The sequence below is a fragment of the Callorhinus ursinus genome, unplaced genomic scaffold, assembly GCF_003265705.2.
Source record: "Callorhinus ursinus isolate GAN/ISIS: 27379988/994484 unplaced genomic scaffold, GSC_fseal_2.0 scaffold107, whole genome shotgun sequence".
Lineage (NCBI taxonomy): Eukaryota > Metazoa > Chordata > Mammalia > Carnivora > Otariidae > Callorhinus > Callorhinus ursinus.
The window spans coordinates 548,200-567,325 of NW_027397169.1; the positions used below are offsets into that span (position 1 = coordinate 548,200).

The 19,126-nt window shown below is 53.6% G+C and overlaps 1 protein-coding gene across 1 annotated transcript in view; it reads left to right on the forward strand.

The window, feature by feature from the left end:
• The window catches only part of ELAVL1 (ELAV like RNA binding protein 1), a 36,939-nt gene extending 19,595 nt beyond the window's left edge, over positions 1–17,344 (forward strand). The window contains exons 3-6 of the mRNA XM_025863040.2: positions 2,221–2,324; positions 7,993–8,146; positions 12,816–13,041; positions 15,775–17,344. Coding sequence (XP_025718825.1) covers positions 2,221–2,324; positions 7,993–8,146; positions 12,816–13,041; positions 15,775–16,099 — 809 coding nt within the window. The 3' untranslated portion in view covers positions 16,100–17,344. The remainder of the gene's footprint in view (positions 1–2,220; positions 2,325–7,992; positions 8,147–12,815; positions 13,042–15,774) is intronic.
• Positions 17,345–19,126: the final 1,782 nt, after the last annotated feature.

Consider the following 19,126-nt stretch of genomic DNA (forward strand, 5'->3'; position numbering starts at 1 on the left):
AGAGCCTACAGTTTGGGGGGAGGGGTGACTTGACAGTGGAGAACCCTGGCAAACCCACGGCCTTGGCTAGGGGATCCAGGCGAGCATTAGCAGTGATAAGTCAGGGTGACAGCACACACCCCCCCATAGGATGTCAGGAGGGCACTTTACTCTGGGCTCTTCCTCACAAAACCCAACACCCCAGCCTTATCATGGAAAAACATCTGACGAACCCACGCTGCAGGAGATTCTACCAAATTCCTGACCAGTCCTCCTTGAAACTCTCAAGGTCATCAAAAACAAGGAAAGTCCGAGAAGCTGTCCCAGCCAAGAGCAGCCTAAGGAGATGTGACGACTACATGTCCTGTGGGGTCCTGGATGACCTCCTGGGACAGAAAGGGCCGTTGGGGGAAAAACTAAGGCAATCTGAATCAAGTGTGGACTGTGGTTAACTAACAACATATCAGTCCTGGTTGCTGAATTGCAACAAATGTCCCATTCTGGTGTAAAATGTTACCAATAGGGGAAATGGGGTGTAGGGTCTATGGGAATTATCTTTATTATCTTTGTAACTTTAAATCTAAAAAAATAAAGGGTTTTTTTTTGTTTTTGTTTTAAGAAAGTGGCAAAACTGGGTTAGACTCTACTGGGTTCCATATCTCGTTATCTACCAGAGGGCGTGGGTTCATCTGGCACCCAGGGACCTCTGCCTCATGTGGCTGAAGGCCTGGTGTTTTTTACCTGCTTGTTGTCGCCCTCCAGCAACCAGAGGAATGGAGCGAAGCTCACCGCTCTATCTCTGTGCCCAGAGCAGTGCCCAGCACTCAGTGGCTGCCCCCTAGCATGGCACGTGGATGGGTAAGGGTGGGCATGTTGGTTCTCTTCTCTGGGCCTCCTCCTGCTCCTCCTGTAGTGAAAGGACAAAGCTCCTTCTGCTCGGCACCTCAGCCTTTGCTTCTCTCTGGGCCTCCTGGGAACCCACCACCCCACCCCTCTTAGGCTGAGTCCCTCCCGTGGCATGCTGTTGGTGGTCACCCTCATCACTTGAATATATCACCAAGGAGAGGTGGGGAGACCTACTTGTAACCCTGGTTGTCTTCATAGTAATCTGTACCACCACCACCCCCGCCCCCAGACTCCAGCTGCTGCCGCCAGGGGAAATCCTAGAGGCTTGACCAGAGCTGTAAAGGCAGGCACTCGGCTGGCCTGGGACGTCTCTCAGCTCCAGCTTCTCCCCGAGCTCCCTGTCGTCTGCCTTGTAGCTGAGTTGTAGGTTTGGGAAAGTGAGGGACCCAACACTGGGTGGCACCAGAGCCCAGCAAGTCTTCCCACTCTGGGGCTCAAGTGGTGGAAAAACACCTGGATGCAGACAGCCGGTCACCATTCGGCCCTCCCCACCTGCCTGTCTTGACCAGTTGTGACTGCCCTCTCCTTACCCTTGGGGCCCCCTCATCTCAGCCGGCAGACAGCAGGACTGATCATCATCATTGCTTTGGTGATGGCGTCTACAGGGTGCCGTTAGTAACACAGTGTTTCTTCCTTTTTTTAAAAGATTTTATTTATTTATTTGAGAGAGAGTGCGTGCACAGAAGCAGAGGGGGAACGAGAGGGAAAGGGAGAGAATCCCACGCAGACTCCACGCTGAGTATGGAGCCCAAAGTAGGGCTTGACGTGGGGCTCGATCTCACGACCCTGAGATCATGACCTGAGTTGAAATCAAGAGTTGGACGCTTAACTGACTGAGCCATCCAAGCACCCGCATAGTGTTTCTTTTTAAACAGCCCTTTTTGGGGGCGCCTGGGTGGCTCAGTCGTTGGGCATCTGCCTTCAGCTCAGGTCATGATCCCAGGGTCCTGGGATCGAGCCCCGGCATCGGGTTCCCTGATCTGAAGGAGACCTGCTTCTCCCTCTCTCACTCTCCCTGCTTGTGTTCCCTCTCTCGCTGTGTCTCCCTCTGTCAAATAAATAAATAAAATCTTCTAAAAAAAAAAAATGAAAAAAACCAGCCCCTTTAAAAAAAAAAATGAACAAAGGTAACATTTGTTCATTGTAGAAAATTTACAAGTTTGCCGAAAAGCGTAACAAAAAACCAGTATAGATTGTGACCACCGGTCTCTGAGCCCACTTCCCAGAGGCCATGGCTTTTTGCGACCTCATCCTCCTGAACCCGGTTGGTCATCGTCCTGTTCACCGTCCTGGCTCTCGGCCGGCTGATCATTGTGCACGCGTTCTCCCACACAGGGCACAGCTTGGGCTACGGCTTTGTGAACTACGTGACTGCCAAGGACGCCGAGAGAGCGATCAACACCCTGAATGGCCTGCGGCTCCAGTCAAAAACCATTAAGGTAAAGAGCTGCCATCGCCACCTTGGCCCCGGCCAAGGCGACCTCCCCTTACCTCACCCGGCTGAGGGGTCTCCCCCTTACTTCATCATCACTCTTGAGGGAACCACTCCTCAGAGCCCTGGTGCCTTAGGGGCGTCTGATGGAGCTGAAGCAGTGCCTGTCAGACGCATGTTGGGCAGGGACCGCCCTGGACCATGCTGGTGCCTCTCAGCCACCTCAGCTCTACGAGCAAAGGGACGGTCACCAGGAAGGGCACTTACATGAGGGCAGTCCCCTCCCGGGCCCAGGGTGTGCCTTCTTCATGCCAAGCAAGTGTTTGTGCAGCCTTGCCCTCCCTGCCCCATCATGGCTGGGTCACTCATCCGTCCGGCAGGTGTTTACGGAGCCCCTGCTGGGTGTCAGAGAACAGATGAGTTCTCTGTCTTCATGGCGGGGCCTGTGTGTGTGTGTGTATACATGCACGTGCACACACATGTTCAAATCATACCCCCAAGATCTGAAAGTCACGCATGGCAGAGGTACAGGGCCAGGGGACGTTCTGTGGGGTGGCTTCATGTTGACCAGTGGCTTGAGCAAAGCAAGGAGCTGTGCAGCGCAGCCAGCGGGGGGGCGGGGGGGGGGGGGGGGGGGGGGGCTCAGGCAGAATGCCACCAGAGTCACTCCAATTCAAGGGCTGTGGCAGCTTCCTGGGACGAGTTGGCAAGTCCTTCAGGCCTCACAGGATGGCTTCGTGTTCTCAGCCTGCTCTCACTTACCACCCCCTCCTTTTCTCAGCCCCAAGCCCTGCCTCCTCCCCATCCCCATCCCCATGTGTCTGTTTGCAGGCTTCTATGATCCTGGGCAGCTCCAGACCCAGTCCGGGACAAACTGTGTGTGTTCCTGACCTTTACTCCCTACTGAGCCCTCCTTTAAAATATGTGTCCTCCCATTGCCCCAGGCTGGTCCCTTGACCTAGCTTCCTGCAGCAGCTTGGCAGGCACCATGCCTGCCTGCATGGTCTCCCTCGACAGGAAGCCACTTGGAATGAGACTGCCCTCTCTCAGCCTTTGGTGGACCTGCCAGATCCTCCCACCCCATCTCCCATCACTCTGATTCATGTGGGTGCCCAGAAAGGTCCCTCTTGGGACCTCTACCATGGCTGGGCTTCCCAAGCTCCCCTGGGCATCAGAACCATGTGGGGTGCTTGTATAATAAAGGTTCCCAGGGTTGCAGCTTGGGCCTCCCAAGTCACACTTTGGGGTGGTCCTGGGAGCCCATATTCCCATCTGCTAGGGAAGTCTTATAGTCTGGCTGTTGAGGGCGCTGTTCCGTGTCTGCTGTTGAACTGTTCGTGATATGGATTGCTCGGTGATTCAATCATCCCCAAACCCATGGAAACACTCCTCAGCAGACTTCCTGGGCCTGTGTGCACATAGACCCTATCATGTGCTCCCTGAGGACAGGAGCGCAGCTCATGTATCTCTGTGGCTAGCTCAGACTCCCAGAGGGGCCTTCCTCTGTGGGGGCTGGTGAAGGAAACCACATATTACGGCCTTTCCACATGTCAGGTTACTGGTTCCTCTCCACCAGCTCCAGGTTGTTTATTCTCAGCCCAAAGCTCCCAGTCTGTTAGGAATTATCTTCTGCATTTAGAAAATGTTTGCAGATGCCAGGAGAGCAGACAGTTATTCAAATAGATGCAGAAAATTCATCGTTATACAACAAGTATGTTCTAGGAGCCACGTCCTCTGCCTGGTGCTGGGTTCCATGGCCCATGGCTGCCCTCAGATAGCCCGCTTGTTAACACAGATGTTAATTCCGAGACCACTATCTGATCGGACCTGGGATGGCCTTCTCCCAACTTGGGGAGCACCAGAGAGGTTCCCTCAAAGAAAGTCAGAATTGAGATCTGGGGGATGAGGAGTTAGGGGTAGGGAGGGCCAGGGTGGGGACACAGGGGGCTCCTCGGCAGAGGTGTTTGCAGGAGCCAAAGTGTACCTCTTGTGGTGGGGTAGAAGGCAAGAGTGGCCACGCTGGAGGAGACTCAGTGGCCGGCACATTGTGGCAACTGCAGGTTATCCCCAAGGTTGAAGCCCCACTTCTCACCACAAAGGCAGGACCTTTCCAAAGGCTCGTCTGCCCCCCAGGCTCTGAGGTCCTGCACCCCACAGCTCACCTGGCTGTGCCCTGGACCTCACCAGCGTTTGCTCTGTCCTCTTTGGTTCTAATGTCATTCATTGATCCGAGTAGGGAGTGTGGAGTCTCCCTGTCCCTGTGTCCTGTAACAACAGCACAGGCAACCCCAGTGAGGGGGCGTGTGCAGAGGCAACAGGCTGAGTGGGGCACAGGCCCCAGTCCTGTGTCATTTCCTGGCCAACACCTGTCGAGGGCTTATAGTGGGCCGGGTCCTTCCATACCTTGTCTCTGTTTTCCTCACCACAGCCTGGGAGAGATGATCCCCAATTTAGGCTTGAAGAAGCTGATGTTTCCCCTAGTGACAGGTCTCCCAAGGTCACAGAGGTAGAGAGGGGCAAAGCCAGGGTTTGAAACAGGTGCTGTGGCTCTGGGCGCTTGACACCCCACTGCCAGGCCGCTTCCCCAGCTCAACGTGGGAGATAAACACCAGGAACCAGAACGTTTGACTAGCTGTGAACAGAGCCCAGGAGACGGCAGTGCAGGTGGGCAGGCATTATTAGTAATAACAGCAACTGCTTTGGTCCCCTCGTTCAGCAGTGGCTCACTGCCTGCTTGCTGTCCACCTGCATCTGTTCTAGGTGCTGGTGATACCACAGCAAACACAAAAGTTTTGCCCTCATCAAGTGTTCTACATGGTTAAATAAGTAAGAGATAGAGTATGTCAGATCAAGATGCGTGCAGTGGAGAAACTTCCCCGGGGGAAGGGGGCCGGGCACTGCTTGTGGGCGGAGGGGCTCCGTGGCCAGTCAGGTGGTCGGGGAAGTGGAGTTTCTCAGGGCTGCCACCACAAAGCACCACAAATGGTGTTTGTGGTTGGGGAGTGTCAAACAACTGAAATTTGTTCTCATGGTTCTGGAGGCTGTAAGTCCAAGATCAAGGTGTGGGCAGATTGGTTCCTTCCCGGGCCGTGAGGGACAATCTGTCCCGGGTGCTTCTCTGGCTTGGGGGGTCGCTGGCCGTCTCTGGTGCTTCTGGGCTCAGGGAAGCCTCACCTGGACGTCTGCCTTCATCTTCACATGGCATTGACCCTGTGTGTGTCTCTGGCCAGTCTCCCCCTTTTTGCTGAGGACACAGTTATTGGGTTTGAGGCCCACCCTGCTCCAGTGTGACCTCATCTTCATGAATGACATCTGCGACGACCCTCTTTCCCAATAAGGTCACACTCTGCAGTGCTGGGGGTTAGCACTGCAACATAGGAATATGTTCAGCCCTTCATAGGAAGGTTTCTGGAGAACATGACAGGAAAAGACCTGCGTGGGGCGAAGGAGCCGGTGATGCCAAGAGTTGAGAGAGGTTCTGGACCTTGCGTCATGGAGCTTATTGGGTGCTAGGTGTTCTGGTGCAGTCTCCTTGGATGCTGACCTGACTCTGAACTTGATAGTGGTTGAAGAGAAGGAAAGCTATGGTGGTTGCCATGGGCCCTGAAGAACCTGTTGTTGAAAGGAATCGAAGCACGTTCGGCTGTCAAAGGCATCTTCCCTCTGGGACTTCATCGGGGGACGATCATAGTCCGTACCAGCCTCTGCGCCGCTTCTCCGGGGCCAGGGTCTTGGTCTGGAGATGCTCTTTGCCACCGTGTCCTTCATTAAAAGCCAAGGCTGACCCCAGATGCAGCCCCATCCAGGCAAATCTGCAAAGGCCAGACCAGACAGTTCTGGGAGGCACTCCCTGTGGACCCAGCACAGAAGAACAGCCAGAGTCCTGGCAGGCCTGCCCTCCCCCTTCAGCCCTCCTGCCCAAAACAGCACCACTGCCTGGGGCCTTTGGTAAAATGGGACAGCCATCTGGCTAGGGTTTGAATGCGGGTGGGTTCTGCAGGGTGGTTGATGCAGACCTGGAGAGTTTAGGCCCATATGTGTGAGAGAGCGTTGACACCATTCTTTGGAAGTCGAGGAGTGTGACCAAGCTCCAGTGAACTGGCCAGCCACCGCCTCAGTGGGGAAGGGTGCTGGGGAGTCCCTGCAGGCCAGGGTGGCCTCTATCTCAGGGGACAGTGCCACGTCTGCCCCAGGCCTTGGGTGCATCACTGAGTGACCACAGCGTTCCTGTACTGTAGGCCTAACCAAGGTGCCTTGGGCCTGGACACAGCACGGGAAGCTTCCAGGAAATGTGGAACTTGTGCAGCACTTGGAGGCCACCAGCCCCTGACGGGACCTGGTGCCCTGGGGCATCCTTCTAGTCAGGGCCACTTCTGTTCCATTGTCGTCTGACGTCCAGCCTCCATGATCCTTGGTGCCTCTGGCGGGGGGGAGGCTGGGCTCTGACCACAAACACGATTTCTCTTTCCTTCTCCATCGCCTGCTGGACTGCTTTCTGCTCTGCTGGCAAAGGTTGTATCTGTCGTCCCCTCTTAGGGCATGACGTGGGTTCGGAGTCAGCAAGCGCATGAGTGAAGGGGTGTGTGTGTGCTTGGCCTGAGGAACCACACCTGTGCCCCTCCTGGCAGGCCTGAGCGTTGTGGTGAGAACACACCTGTTGTCCGTGGCCTCGTGCTGCCCAGTGACACCTGAAAGGTTGTGTCTGCTCCTGGGTTATGGTTTCAGGCTCCTTGTCCTCTCAGCTTTGTGACCCTCAGCATGTCATTTGGCATAGGTCCAAGTCCCCCCACCCTTCCAGCGCCCCCTTCCCAGCCTCCTTCTCATGTCCCAGCCTCCTAACTCGTTCAGACTTGGTTCTGACACTCAGGTGTGATCAAGTCCCTTCCCTCCAGGCCTCCCCTTTGCAGGCGCAGGGGCCCTGTCCCAGCTGCTCCTTCCCAACAGGGGTGTTGGCCTCAGTCCCATCCCTCCTCCTGGCCAGCCACGGCGGTGGCCCTGACCTGGGAAAGCATGAAGGCCTGCCTGGCCACTGGCCCCTGAAGCCTCCCTGCTCCAGGGCACACACAGACCACTTTATCGAAGCCACTGCAAAAGTTCCTTGCAGGCTTTCTTCAGTTTTACAAAACAAAGACCCCAAAAGCATGGAGTCATTTAATATCGAACACTCGAGTGTTGGACTGCAGGCTCCCCCATCAGCCCTGGGTCCCCCCCTGGGCTCCAGTGGCAAGTTGGCCTGCGGGTAGGTGGGTGGCGCCCTTCCAGTGGCGCCCAGCTCCAGAGCCACTACCCTTCGAAGGCTCCTCGCAGGCAGCACTGGGTCCTGTCCCCAGGCTGCTCACTGTCAGAGAAGGTGCGGCCACGGTAGAAGAGACAGCTGGGTTGAGTGGCGGCCCTGTCTGCCACCAGCTGTGGGCCCTCAGTCTCTTGGCTTTGAGAACTTGGAATATGTCTGTCTCCCTGTGGGGTGTAAAATCCAGGCGAGAAAATGCTAGGGGGTGTCCATCTGGCTCGCTGCTCGGCCCAGGTGAGCTGCTCATACGCGCCGCCACAGGTGATGAGTGTTGGCATGGTTTCTCACCAGAAGGGTGGCTTTTTCTCGCCTGAGAGTTAACCCCACCCCCTGATGTTTTGACCACACACCTGCCCTAACCCCAGAAAGTGGTTTTATCTTCAAGGTGTCGTACGCTCGCCCGAGCTCAGAGGTCATCAAAGACGCCAACCTGTACATCAGTGGGCTCCCGCGGACCATGACCCAGAAGGACGTGGAGGACATGTTCTCTCGGTTTGGGCGAATCATCAACTCCCGGGTCCTTGTGGATCAGACCACAGGTACAGTGGGTGGCCTGGATGCAGGCTGCGGGTCTCCTTTCGGCGGGGGCCAGAGTTTCCAGGAAGACAGGCTGCCGCTTGAGTTTCGAGGACATAGTTATTCCCCTGGGGAGGACAGAATCCAAATGAGAAGACCTTGGCTTTTGTTTTACAAGGGCTGGGGAGGCAAAAGTGGTAGTAAAACCGCCCCGTGCTAGGTCAGCATGTTATGGTGAAAGTACCAAGTGATCCTGGCCCCTTCCTTCAAGCACCCAAATGTCCCAGCTTGGCTTGTGACTGGGTTGGAAAGGCCACCGGTCAGTCGTTCACTGCTGCTCTTGCAGGCACGTGGTATGCAGTGTGGGACAGTCTTCACTCAGATCCAGAGTTCCCACTTTTCACTGAGCCACGGGGTGGCTCTTTCTGAGGAGCCAGTCTCTAGTCTCCATGATTTGGATGCCCGTTCCCCCCCTTGGGTAGCACATTCAAAGCTGAGAGAGCTCAAGGCAGTACTACCCCTCCCTGATGATGCTGGCCCCTTCACCAGCCCCTCTTAGGTCGTTTTAGCCCAGGAGCTTAGCAGCATGGGCTCTGGGCTCTGCAGGAGCCAGTGAGGCACAGCTGAGCTGAGGACGCACCTGCCCCCGGGGAGCAGCCCTGTGCAGGAGGCTGGTGCTGGTCCTCAGCGTGCGGCCTAGGGACTGGAGTCGGGACGCCCGCTGCCCAGCCCTGTGTGTGGCGCTGTGTGGGGAGCGGTGAGCTTGGGCTGCACCTGCACCGGACCCCTCGGTTCTGGTCCCGCCACGAGTGGGAACCTGCTAACACACTGGCAAGGAAGATTTTTGCTCATGGAGCTCAACAAAGCGATTGGAATTCTCTGCGGTTGATTTTCATGTTCTTCCAACACAGTGTGTTCACCACCCCCTTGGCTGTGGTATTAAAGCAAACCCTGGGTAGTTTGGTCACAGGAAGTCCTGACTCTGAGGTGACCTCCCTTCCAAGGGACCAGCAGCACCCCCAGGAGATCCCAGGGAGCAGGTGGGCTGGGCCTTCCTGGCCGTGACAGGTGAGGGTGGAGGTGTGCACACATTTTCCTGTGTCCCCCTGAGCTGTGTGCTTTGGGGTAGGTGGCCTGGCCACCTGCCCTCCCTTCCCCCACCCGCTCTGTGGAAGCTCAGCTCCTCGTATGCTGGCCCTGCTGCCTGGGCTGTAGTGCTAGGCCAAGGCCTGGCCTGGAGAGGAGTCGACAGCTCGAGTCCCAGGGCCGGAGGGGGAGGAGGGCCTTCTGGAGTGTGGTCCACAGGTGCAGCTCACTAGCATTTCACAGGTGCTCTGGGTGGCCCTGTGCCTGGTGCAGACACCTGCTCTGACGCCTGGCTATGCTGGAGGAACTAGACCACACCATGGCCTCTGTTCTGCATCTTTGCCATGGGGTAGGGGTGGGATGGGGTGGGGTAAGGATCCCATTTACTTGGCATCAAGCCCCCCTGATCTGCACCAGGACAGTTTCCTGTGGTCCCTGAAGCTCCCCTTTTACCTTCAAGTGCCAGTTGAGAGAGAACAATCCACTTGGCTGGTCTGTGCACGTGTTTATCCCCAGGCCCACCTGTGTGGGCTGCCTGGGGACCTGGATGGCATGACCATGCTGGCCCACATTCTGCTTCCATGGCCCTCCTTTTCCTCATGCCACATGTCCTGCTTTGCCTCTGTTCATCTCCGTCCAGCCCAGCGTGACCAAGTGGAGCTGGCTCTCTCCAAGAACATCCCTGCCCCGGCCATCTAGCTTTCCCCAGGGGCTCCTGCCACCCTGAGAGAGGTCACTTCTGCAAAGAGTTCCCCTCAGCCATTTGTGGGACATTTTGTCTCCTTTCCCTCTGTAAGACTGCTGTCTCTGGGCAGGGGAGCATCTTGGGATTGGAGGGCTCCAGGCTCGGCTGTGAATTCAGTGTGGCATCCATGGGAGCTTCACTCTCTCGCAGGCATCCCACCAGCCTCTGCTGCTTCAGAGGACGGGACTGTCTTCAGAATCCTTGCAAAGGGTAGGGGGAAGGGAGCCCCCTGTGCACAGCCCTGCCCTAGCCCGGGCTGTTGAATTGGAGAGTTAGAAAGGTGAGCCCCCAGGACTGTAGGTTTCCATTCCCTCCTCTACTCTAGAGGGGGCCACCCAGCGGGGCTTCTCTGCTGGCACCCAGGGAGCCCCGGGGGGCCGGAACAGAGAATAGCATGGTTGGCAGGTTTGCGTGTCCAGTTTGCCTCCATGTGATGTGCCTTGTAGCATGGAAGGCAGGGGGCAGCTCTCTTGAGAAAGCTTAACCTTCTTCGTTGACAGAACTTAATTTTTAAATCTTCTTTGCCTTCTTACCCAGTTTAATTGTGAACTTTATAGCTTACTCATCTGGAAATCATGCCATTCATTGATCTCTGCTCTTGATTCTGAAAACACTAGAGGAAAAAAACCACCACGGGGCCCCCTTCAAAAGGTGTATGTTCATCAGATCATTTAGTGAACATGTTTTCCCTTACGCTGACTTTCCCTTTCTTGGGTTTTCTTCATTTCACTTAGGCAGTTTCCATTTGAAAGTCATTTTACAAAACCGAACAGGGAAACCACACCTGCACATACACTCACTCTCTGCTTGATGGCAAGGTCCTTATCTGTAGAACGGAACTGGCTCCCTGAAGGCAGCCTTCTGCAGGAGCCAGCCAGCTACAGCTGTCGGTTACGTTTGCCTAAGGTTGAATATTCATTCAGGCGTCCGTCTGTCAAAGCTGCCGTTCATGCTGTTCAAGAGCAAATAAAAACAGTGTATGTTGAGTGTGTGGTTTTAGGTGCTCCTTCTGAACTGAAATTGGAAATTGAGTTCAGACTCTAGAATTTTCTGGGTACACATGTGAGTTGCCAGGTCTGTTCTCACTAATTCAGTGTCTCTGGCTGTGTGAATTTTAAATTTATATTTCAACAGTCATGGAGCCAAGGTGGAGGCAGCTTTGAGGCCCCTGGGAGCAGCTGTGTGGTCTCCCGGGGTGCTGTGCTGGGGGGGGGGCGCCAGGAGGGGGGAGTCTCCCAGTTGGAAGAGCTGGGGTGTATGCTTTCAGACTCACCGTGGAGTGTCCACGGTATGTTACAGTTGTCAACAAAGCTTCCTTGGCCCGAGGGTCCCTGGCCGCTGTCTGCTTGCTCAATTGGGGCACAGTAGTGCATCCAAGGCAGGCATGGGATTCTAAGCCCAGAGTGGGCAGCTGTGCCTCTCAGTGCCCATCCTGTGCCCACCGTGGGGCAGTTGGTGGGACTCTGTGGGAAGGGGTGAGGAAAGGTGTGGGAAGTGGGAGCTGCCTGGGGGCATCTGGTGTGCTCACGTAGCTGGTGGCCCAAGGCCCTGCCTGGGCTGTCCTGCGTTTTAATAATTGTCATGCATTGCATGCTGAAGGCCTTTGTGTGGAAAAGAAAATGCGACTTCGGACAGGCTGTGACCGGCAATCGAGTCGAGTATCCGGGATAGGGCTGTCTACCACAGTCCCTCCCCTCCCCCCACTACCACCCCAGTACACATCCATGACTCCTGCCATGACGTCACACTCTGACTGGCCCTTGGCTGTCCCCTCTCCACTGCACTTTGACCTTCACACTCGACCCCCTTTTTTTTCTCCCCAGAGAAGGAGCCGGTCATCTACAGCTCCACATTCCCTCACCCCAACCCCACCCCGTTTGTCAAGTTCTGCAGGGGACAGTTCTTATTCCTCCCAGGCCTAGAATGTAGACAGATCGAGGTGGAGCATGGCTGAACTCCCTTCTGCCCGGTTTGTGAGCTCTCACATTCATTCCAGACCAGACACTGCCTTCAGCAGTTGGGCCTTGGATCTCAGGCAGCCTGGTCCCGGTCCACATTCTTGCTCTGTCGAGAGATTGGGTTATATCAGGGACCCAAGGCTTGACTTCAGCTGGCTCGGTCTAGGTAGCAAGAGGCAGTGCCTTCCCGAGGCAGCTGGAGGCCGGGACAGGGGGCCCTGGGCCTTCCCATGCAGGAGCAGGACGGGTGTGGAGTGCGCCCGAGGCAGGGACCTTAGAATGCAGCATCCAAAAGGTGAGTGAGGTGAAGGCAGGAGGAAAGGGCTGCGGGGTGAGGCTTGTTCACCAGGACTCCGTGCCTTCTGGGGATGACAGGGAAGGAGACGCCCTGCAAAGGACCCACCATCACTCCTTGTTCACAGCGGCCGCTCCCGGGACCTGCTGGCAGGGTTGTGGGGGTGGCGGGGAGCACGGAGTGCAGGGAGGGCCCCTCAGACCCCAGCTCGTCGCCCGCCTGCCCTGCTTCTCGGCCCGGCCGCTCGCCTGCACTTCCATGGGCACCTGGCGTGGAAGGAGCGGTGGCAGGTGCCGTCTCTTCCCACATGGCTTGTTTCGAGAAAGAGGTTTGAGTGTCTGTTTGGGAGATCTGTCAGCAGGATATCGTTCGGCAGAGACTAGCTGCTGCTGCAACTCAGAAGGAATTCTGAAACATTAATCTTTTATCGGTCAGTGTTTTTTTACATTCATTCATTCATTTCCGTATGTAGGTTTAATTTTTGTTTGCCTCATGAAGGTAGCATCCAATTTGAAGCACAGCAGACTGACTGACTTGACTTTTGCTTTTCAGTTTTAAAAATCGTTCCCTTCCCCCCCTAACTCTGTTTCTGTTGGTTTGTTAAAAAGGTTTGTCCAGAGGGGTTGCGTTTATCCGGTTTGACAAACGGTCGGAGGCAGAAGAGGCAATTACCAGTTTCAATGGTCATAAACCCCCAGGTTCCTCCGAGCCCATTACAGTGAAGTTTGCAGCCAACCCCAACCAGAACAAAAACGTGGCGCTGCTCTCCCAGCTGTACCACTCGCCCGCCAGACGGTTCGGAGGCCCCGTTCACCACCAGGCGCAGAGATTCAGGTGGGTCGGGAGGCGGCGCTCTCACCAACCCAGCTCTGTTCCCTGAGGCCCGCCAGGCCCGTGAGGCTGGCTGGTCGGAGTCACTGCATGTCTCCAGGCCCCCACCTCCATCAGAAGGTATCCGTGGGAAAGGATGGTTTGTTTCCATCCGAGTCTCGTCAAAAGTGGAACCAGAAAGGTGGTTCCGTCTGCAGCCGGCCCTGGGGAGGGGAGAGTGCATAGCACTCCAGGGTACGGCGTCTGGTGACCTAAGTGGGGCTGTGAGTGTAAAAGCGGGAAGACGCAGCCTCAGGCGTGCAGAGGTGAGAGCTGTCCCACTCCCGCATGCAGGGAGCCCTTGCTCCTCCACCTCCCTGTGGGTTCGTTTGGATCTCCAAATACCACATGACTTCTGGTTAAAAGCCCTGTCCAGGAAGCAAACGGTTTTCCGACATTGCTTCTGAAAATGACTCCAGTTGCCAGGATGCTGTAGAACAGCGACAATGAGAGTCCGCAGCTTGGGCTCCCAAGTCGGGGGTGTCCCACCTCGTAAGTAACGGCAGTCCCGATGGACGGGCCCCTTGGTTTTGTTTTTGTCAAAACCTATAGCAGTGGCGTGAGGGTTTATCTCAGGTAGGTTAGGGACCTTTTTCTCTACGATTTCGCAGGTTTCCCATCTTTGTTTTAAACGGTGAGGTTGGGTAAAACCCTGCTCGTCGGCGCAGAGGCCATTTGGGAAGGCACTATTTTCAGCACGTAGTAATGGCAGAGTTCTCAACTCGGCTCAGGTTCCAAAGCTGGCCTTCCCTCGTTGGCTTTTCTAGTTTAAGGACAAAGGGAGGGGCAGTGTCTTGGGGCGGAAGTGAGCTCAATCCATTTTGAAGGTCAGCGAACACAGTCTGTGTCACTGCTGATAGGTGGGATGCGTGGACGACCGCATTCAGCGGGTTCCCAGTAACCAGCCAGCCAGGGAAGGAGGGAGGGGCTTTGGTCACAGGAACAAGGAACAGCAAAGAAAGAGGACCAGAGCAGCCAAAACTGCTGGCCGGGCAGGAAAAGGGGTCTCGACAACCAGAGTGGTTCACAGTGAGAAGAGCCGGAGGGCAGTGTGGGTGGCCGGGGAGGCGGGAGGGAAGACCCGCCACCAGAAGGCGGACTCAGTAAGAGGAAGAGAGGCCCAGCCGAGGAGAGAGTTTGCAGTCAGCTCTTCTCACAGCAGGAAGCCTTCCAAATAAAGGAAGGTTCAGCTCTCCTTTGTTACCATCAGAGAAAAGAATGGGAAGGTGGGTTTCATGGTGGTCAGGATGAAAGAAAAGAGCTCCAATGAGCTGGAGAAAAACCAACTAATGCTAATTAATAGGAATGAGGCCTCAGGTTACTTTCAGTACAACAGGTACATGAAGATTCAGGTTAACTATCATAACTCGGGCTCATGTTTGATTTCCCACAAAACGGGCGGGGAACGAGGTCCACTGAAAGAACCTCTTTCCAGTTTTCACTGAAAACTAGCTTGGCTTACTATCACACAGATACAAGGGTGCCTTTTCCCACCCCCACTTCAGTGACATTGTGATCACTGTTCCAGACAGAGTCAAGTCCACTAACAAGCCCCCTGAGTCATTTAACCAACTCAAGCATCCCAGTGCAGGCTGTTGACAAGACTTGTGCACATTCAAAGCCACGGCCAGTCATGTGTCTTGATTCTTCCAAACCCGCATTGAAAAGAATCTCCGGATAAGCAGGCTGCACCTGGGGAGCTGGTCACTCTTGTCTCATGTCTGTCAAAAGAATGAATCTGTTGAATGGCCCTTAAAGGCACCTGCTCACCCCTGGGTCAGCGCCACAGCTCAAAGCCCGATTTTATTTTAGAGCAGGTCATGCTTCTTGGCCCCACGGATGCTATATCACACTCAGATACTCTTAAACTGACACAAAGTCCATTTTTCTGAAACCTTTAGAGGGCCATGTGGCTTCAGCAACAACTTTATCGTCTCCCTTAATTCTGTTGCAATGGCCACACGTTTGTAGAAGGCTTATTTTTTATGCAACTGAAAGTATTGCTTTGGAAAGGGTCCCACATTTTTGGTAGAGCTTGGTGGACTTGCAGTTCACGGCCATCACTTCGGCCCCTGGCCCTTCTGGCATGCTGTGGGTCGGCAGCGGAAGGTGGCTTGGAGCTGTGGGAAGGAATTCCTGGGGCCCTGCATTGGCCCTTTGCAGGGGTGTGCTCACCTGGGACCCCTCTGACAGGGGCAACCAAGATGAGGGCAGGGTACAACATTTGGGGGCAGGGGGAAGAAAGAAAGAAAATCCCCCCCCCCCCCCCCCCTGGCCAAACACGTACACACATACAGAGGCATAGGGTGTGAAGAGTGAGTTTCCTCTAGGGAGATCTGAGGGTGTAATAACACCTAGGAGGATGTGGAGAAGCTACCATCCTTTAAATGTGGGAAGCCTGGGAATGACTAAACAGGACCCCCCCTCCCCCCAGCGATAGAAGGGCTGAAGGGAGCAGCTGGTCACCAACAGGCCATCACTCCAAAGGAAGTTGGTTGAAGCTCTGCCCCTCTGCAGGCGACAAGTGTCTCTCCTCAGGGTCAACTCTCTGCAGAGCAGGGAGCAGCCCCCCCATATTGAATTCCCGTTTGTGACCGATGGGGGTGTGCCAGCCTTGCCCAAGCCATGCCCCCACCTCTGCATCGGCACACCAGCCTGCATGACCTTGACCTGCATGCTGTGCTCTCTGTTTGCTAGGTTCTCCCCTATGGGTGTAGATCACATGAGTGGGCTTTCTGGTGTCAATGTCCCGGGCAACGCGTCTTCGGGCTGGTGCATCTTCATCTACAACCTTGGGCAGGACGCCGATGAGGGGATCCTCTGGCAGATGTTTGGCCCCTTTGGGGCAGTCACCAATGTGAAAGTGATTCGCGACTTCAACACCAACAAGTGCAAAGGCTTTGGCTTTGTGACCATGACAAACTATGAAGAAGCCGCCATGGCCATAGCAAGTCTGAACGGCTACCGCCTGGGGGACAAAATCTTACAGGTTTCCTTCAAAACCAATAAGTCCCACAAATAACTCGCTCATGCTTTTTTTTTTTTTTGTACGGAATAGATAATTAAGAGTGAAGAAGTTGAAACTTTTTTGTTAGTGTACAACTCATTTTGCGCCAATTTTCACAAGTGTTTGTCTTAGTCTAAATGAGAAGTGAAAAGGTTTTTATACTCTGGGATGCAACCGACATGTTCAAATGTTTGAAATCCCACAATGTTAGACCAATTTAAGTTTCTTAAGTTATTTCCTTTAAAATATATATTAAACAGAAATCTAAGTAGACTGCATTGACTAACCAGTCCCTCGGGACGGTGGTGAACCTGAAGCATGCTTTAACTTCTAAGACTGTCTAACACTCGTTTCATTCGGTGTCTCCACAAACTGGATATAAAAAAAAAAAAAAAAAAGACCTTTTTAGTTTTAGTTTTCAAACTAAAGATGTTAGACAGATGCTGAGTGTGCGTTTTCTCAACCGCTTCAACATTTTAAGCGATTTCTGCTTTGGTTAACAGGAAATTGCTTTCCCCAGCAGGTGCCATTGCCACTCCTGCTCACTCAGCCCCGGGGCTCTGCAGCGGTGCCATTTGATGGGGGGGGGGGCCGCCACCGGGGAGGGGGGGCCGCACGCCGGGCCACGCCGGGCCCTCCAGAGAAGGACACGCACAGGTTTTGCAAGCCCAGGCGCCAATGGGAACGGACCAAAGAGTTTCAGGGAAACTCCAGTAGATTTCAGAGTCAGACCTAACTCCAGGCGCGCCTGAAGACGTGCTGCTGATCCTCTGACTTCCCGAATTTCTGTGCACACGTTGCATGCACGGTGCCCCGCACACCGGGCGCTGGTGTTCCCAATCATTTCTCCACTTTTCCCAGAGCAGTTCACACAGCTCGAATGCCTAAGATCGCTCTATATTTTAAGAACACAGAAACATTTGAGCATTGTATTTCTCGCATCCCTTCTCGTGAGCGCTAGACTTGTTTCTATTTTAGTCGGATTTTGTTTTGAAACTTTGCTTTCGTATGAACACTCAGCAGAAAAGTACTTACTTCTTGCCAGTTATCTATTAACAACAAAAAAAAAAACAAAAAAAAACAAAAAAAAAAAACCTTTTGATTTGTAGTTTTAAAGATTAACCCTCCCAAGTTCTCTTCATAACTGCCTTGACATTTTGGGTTGTTCTGTTCTGTTAATTTTCTTTTGCTTTTTTGTGTTTTTTGTTTGTTTTTACTTTTGCATTTAAGACCATTAAATTTGATTTTGTTTTGCTCGAATTTTGTTTTGTTTTTTATTTTACCTTTTCTTTCTTTTTGGCTAGGTAAGGTCCAGACGGCCAGCATTCAGGGAGGATTTATAAAAGATCTTAAGAAACAAAGACTTGCCTCGAGACAAAGCATTTACAGGTCTGTGACGTAGGAGTGTGCAGTCACAGATGGCGTTTTTTAAAACGGGGGAGCCAGTAGGGAGAGTCTGAGAGAGAGAGAGAGAGAGAGAGCGAGCCTGAGAAGTGGCAGGGCCAGACCTCCGGGCAACTCCTCGGGAGTGTGATCTGACTTTTATAAATATCTAGCATTTAGAGAGAATCAAAAACAGGAGAACTTAGTACCAGCAGTTTTTAGCCTTGACATAAGACTAAAACACATAACAATAGGCAGTTTTAGTTGATCGATATCATGGAATTGTGGTATTATTTATCTATTTATCTACCTACCTATTTATTTATTTATTTATTTAAGTGGAAAAAAAAAATTGGGCACAGGCTTCTCCAGAGCAGGTCAGTGTTCTGAGACGCCCCCAGACCGTTTGAGGCTGCCTGTCCCAGCCCCGTTTCCCTCAGAGTTCGCCGAGGGGCTGCCAACTGCTTGCATTATCCTCCCCAACTTGAAATGTTGTCATGCTGTTTTCCCACTGAAGGGGCCAAGTTCATACCTTGAGACCTTCTCATGAGTTGGCCACGTGCCGTGGAGGAACCCCACCCCACCCCCCCGCCCCCTCCTCCAGCGGAAGTTTCCAGATCCTAAGTCAAAGCCCGCTTACGTGCCTCCTCCTGGAGCCCAGAGCCAAGGCCCGTTGGCCTGGATTTGACACAGGAGAGGGCCCCCCCTGCTCTGTCTGCCCCAGAGCGCTCTTCATCACAGACCAGGACGTTCCCCAGGAAGAATATGCCTTTCAGGTTGTGCTAGCCTTGGGCCGGCGTCTCCTCAGTGAAGATGAGATTCCCAGGTCTGAAAGCGACCCTTAGGTCTCTTCCTTGACGCACATTCCTGCCTGCCCTCACTAGCGTTCCGTGTCTTACTTGAATTCGGTTGGAAGCATAAACCGTGAAATGACGGGCTCGGAGCCAGCACCGCCGCTCCTTCCCTCCCCGCCCTGTTATCCGAACCGCATTGATCACTGATGCTGGCACAGAGGAGGAGATAGCCTTTGAGAGTTGCCTGAGGTTTCTCAGTTCAGTAAAATCCTCCTTTTACATGGGCTCCACTCTGAACAGCCTTTCTGGCTAAAACCCCAGCGCGTTGCTTTGGGAGTGTGAATTTGCAAGTGTGTGGAAGGCTTTCGCTTTTGATGTGTTACTTAACCCTGAAAAGCAACTGGCGCTCCCAGGGATGTACCAGGTGCTGGCCCTGTGTCCAGCAAGTTCATTATCTCTCCTCCAGGCTCATTTGCAAAAAGGAAGATCCCATTTTTTAAAAGTCACAATCCAAAAGAAAACTGTTTTATAAAAGTTTTTTACATAGGGCAATCATATTTCTATTTCACAAAATGAGTGCTCTCCTTTTTATTTGGGAATTTTGATGAAAAAAAAGAAAGTAGATAATGTTAATTTATCGGAAGTTTGGTTTGGTACATAAATACCAAAGAGGCTTTGACTGGATTTTCTTTTGGCCTGCTTAACGTCCCCTGATAGTTGTTTGCTAAGAAGCTCCAAATTTGTGAACCTGGTTCCAGTTGAATTATTATTCACTTTTCACGCCTTGGCTCTGCCCTTCTTTAGTTTTTCATTGTAATATGCCAAGCTGTCGTTTTCTGCGCTGGCTGTGCCTCTAGTCGCAGGT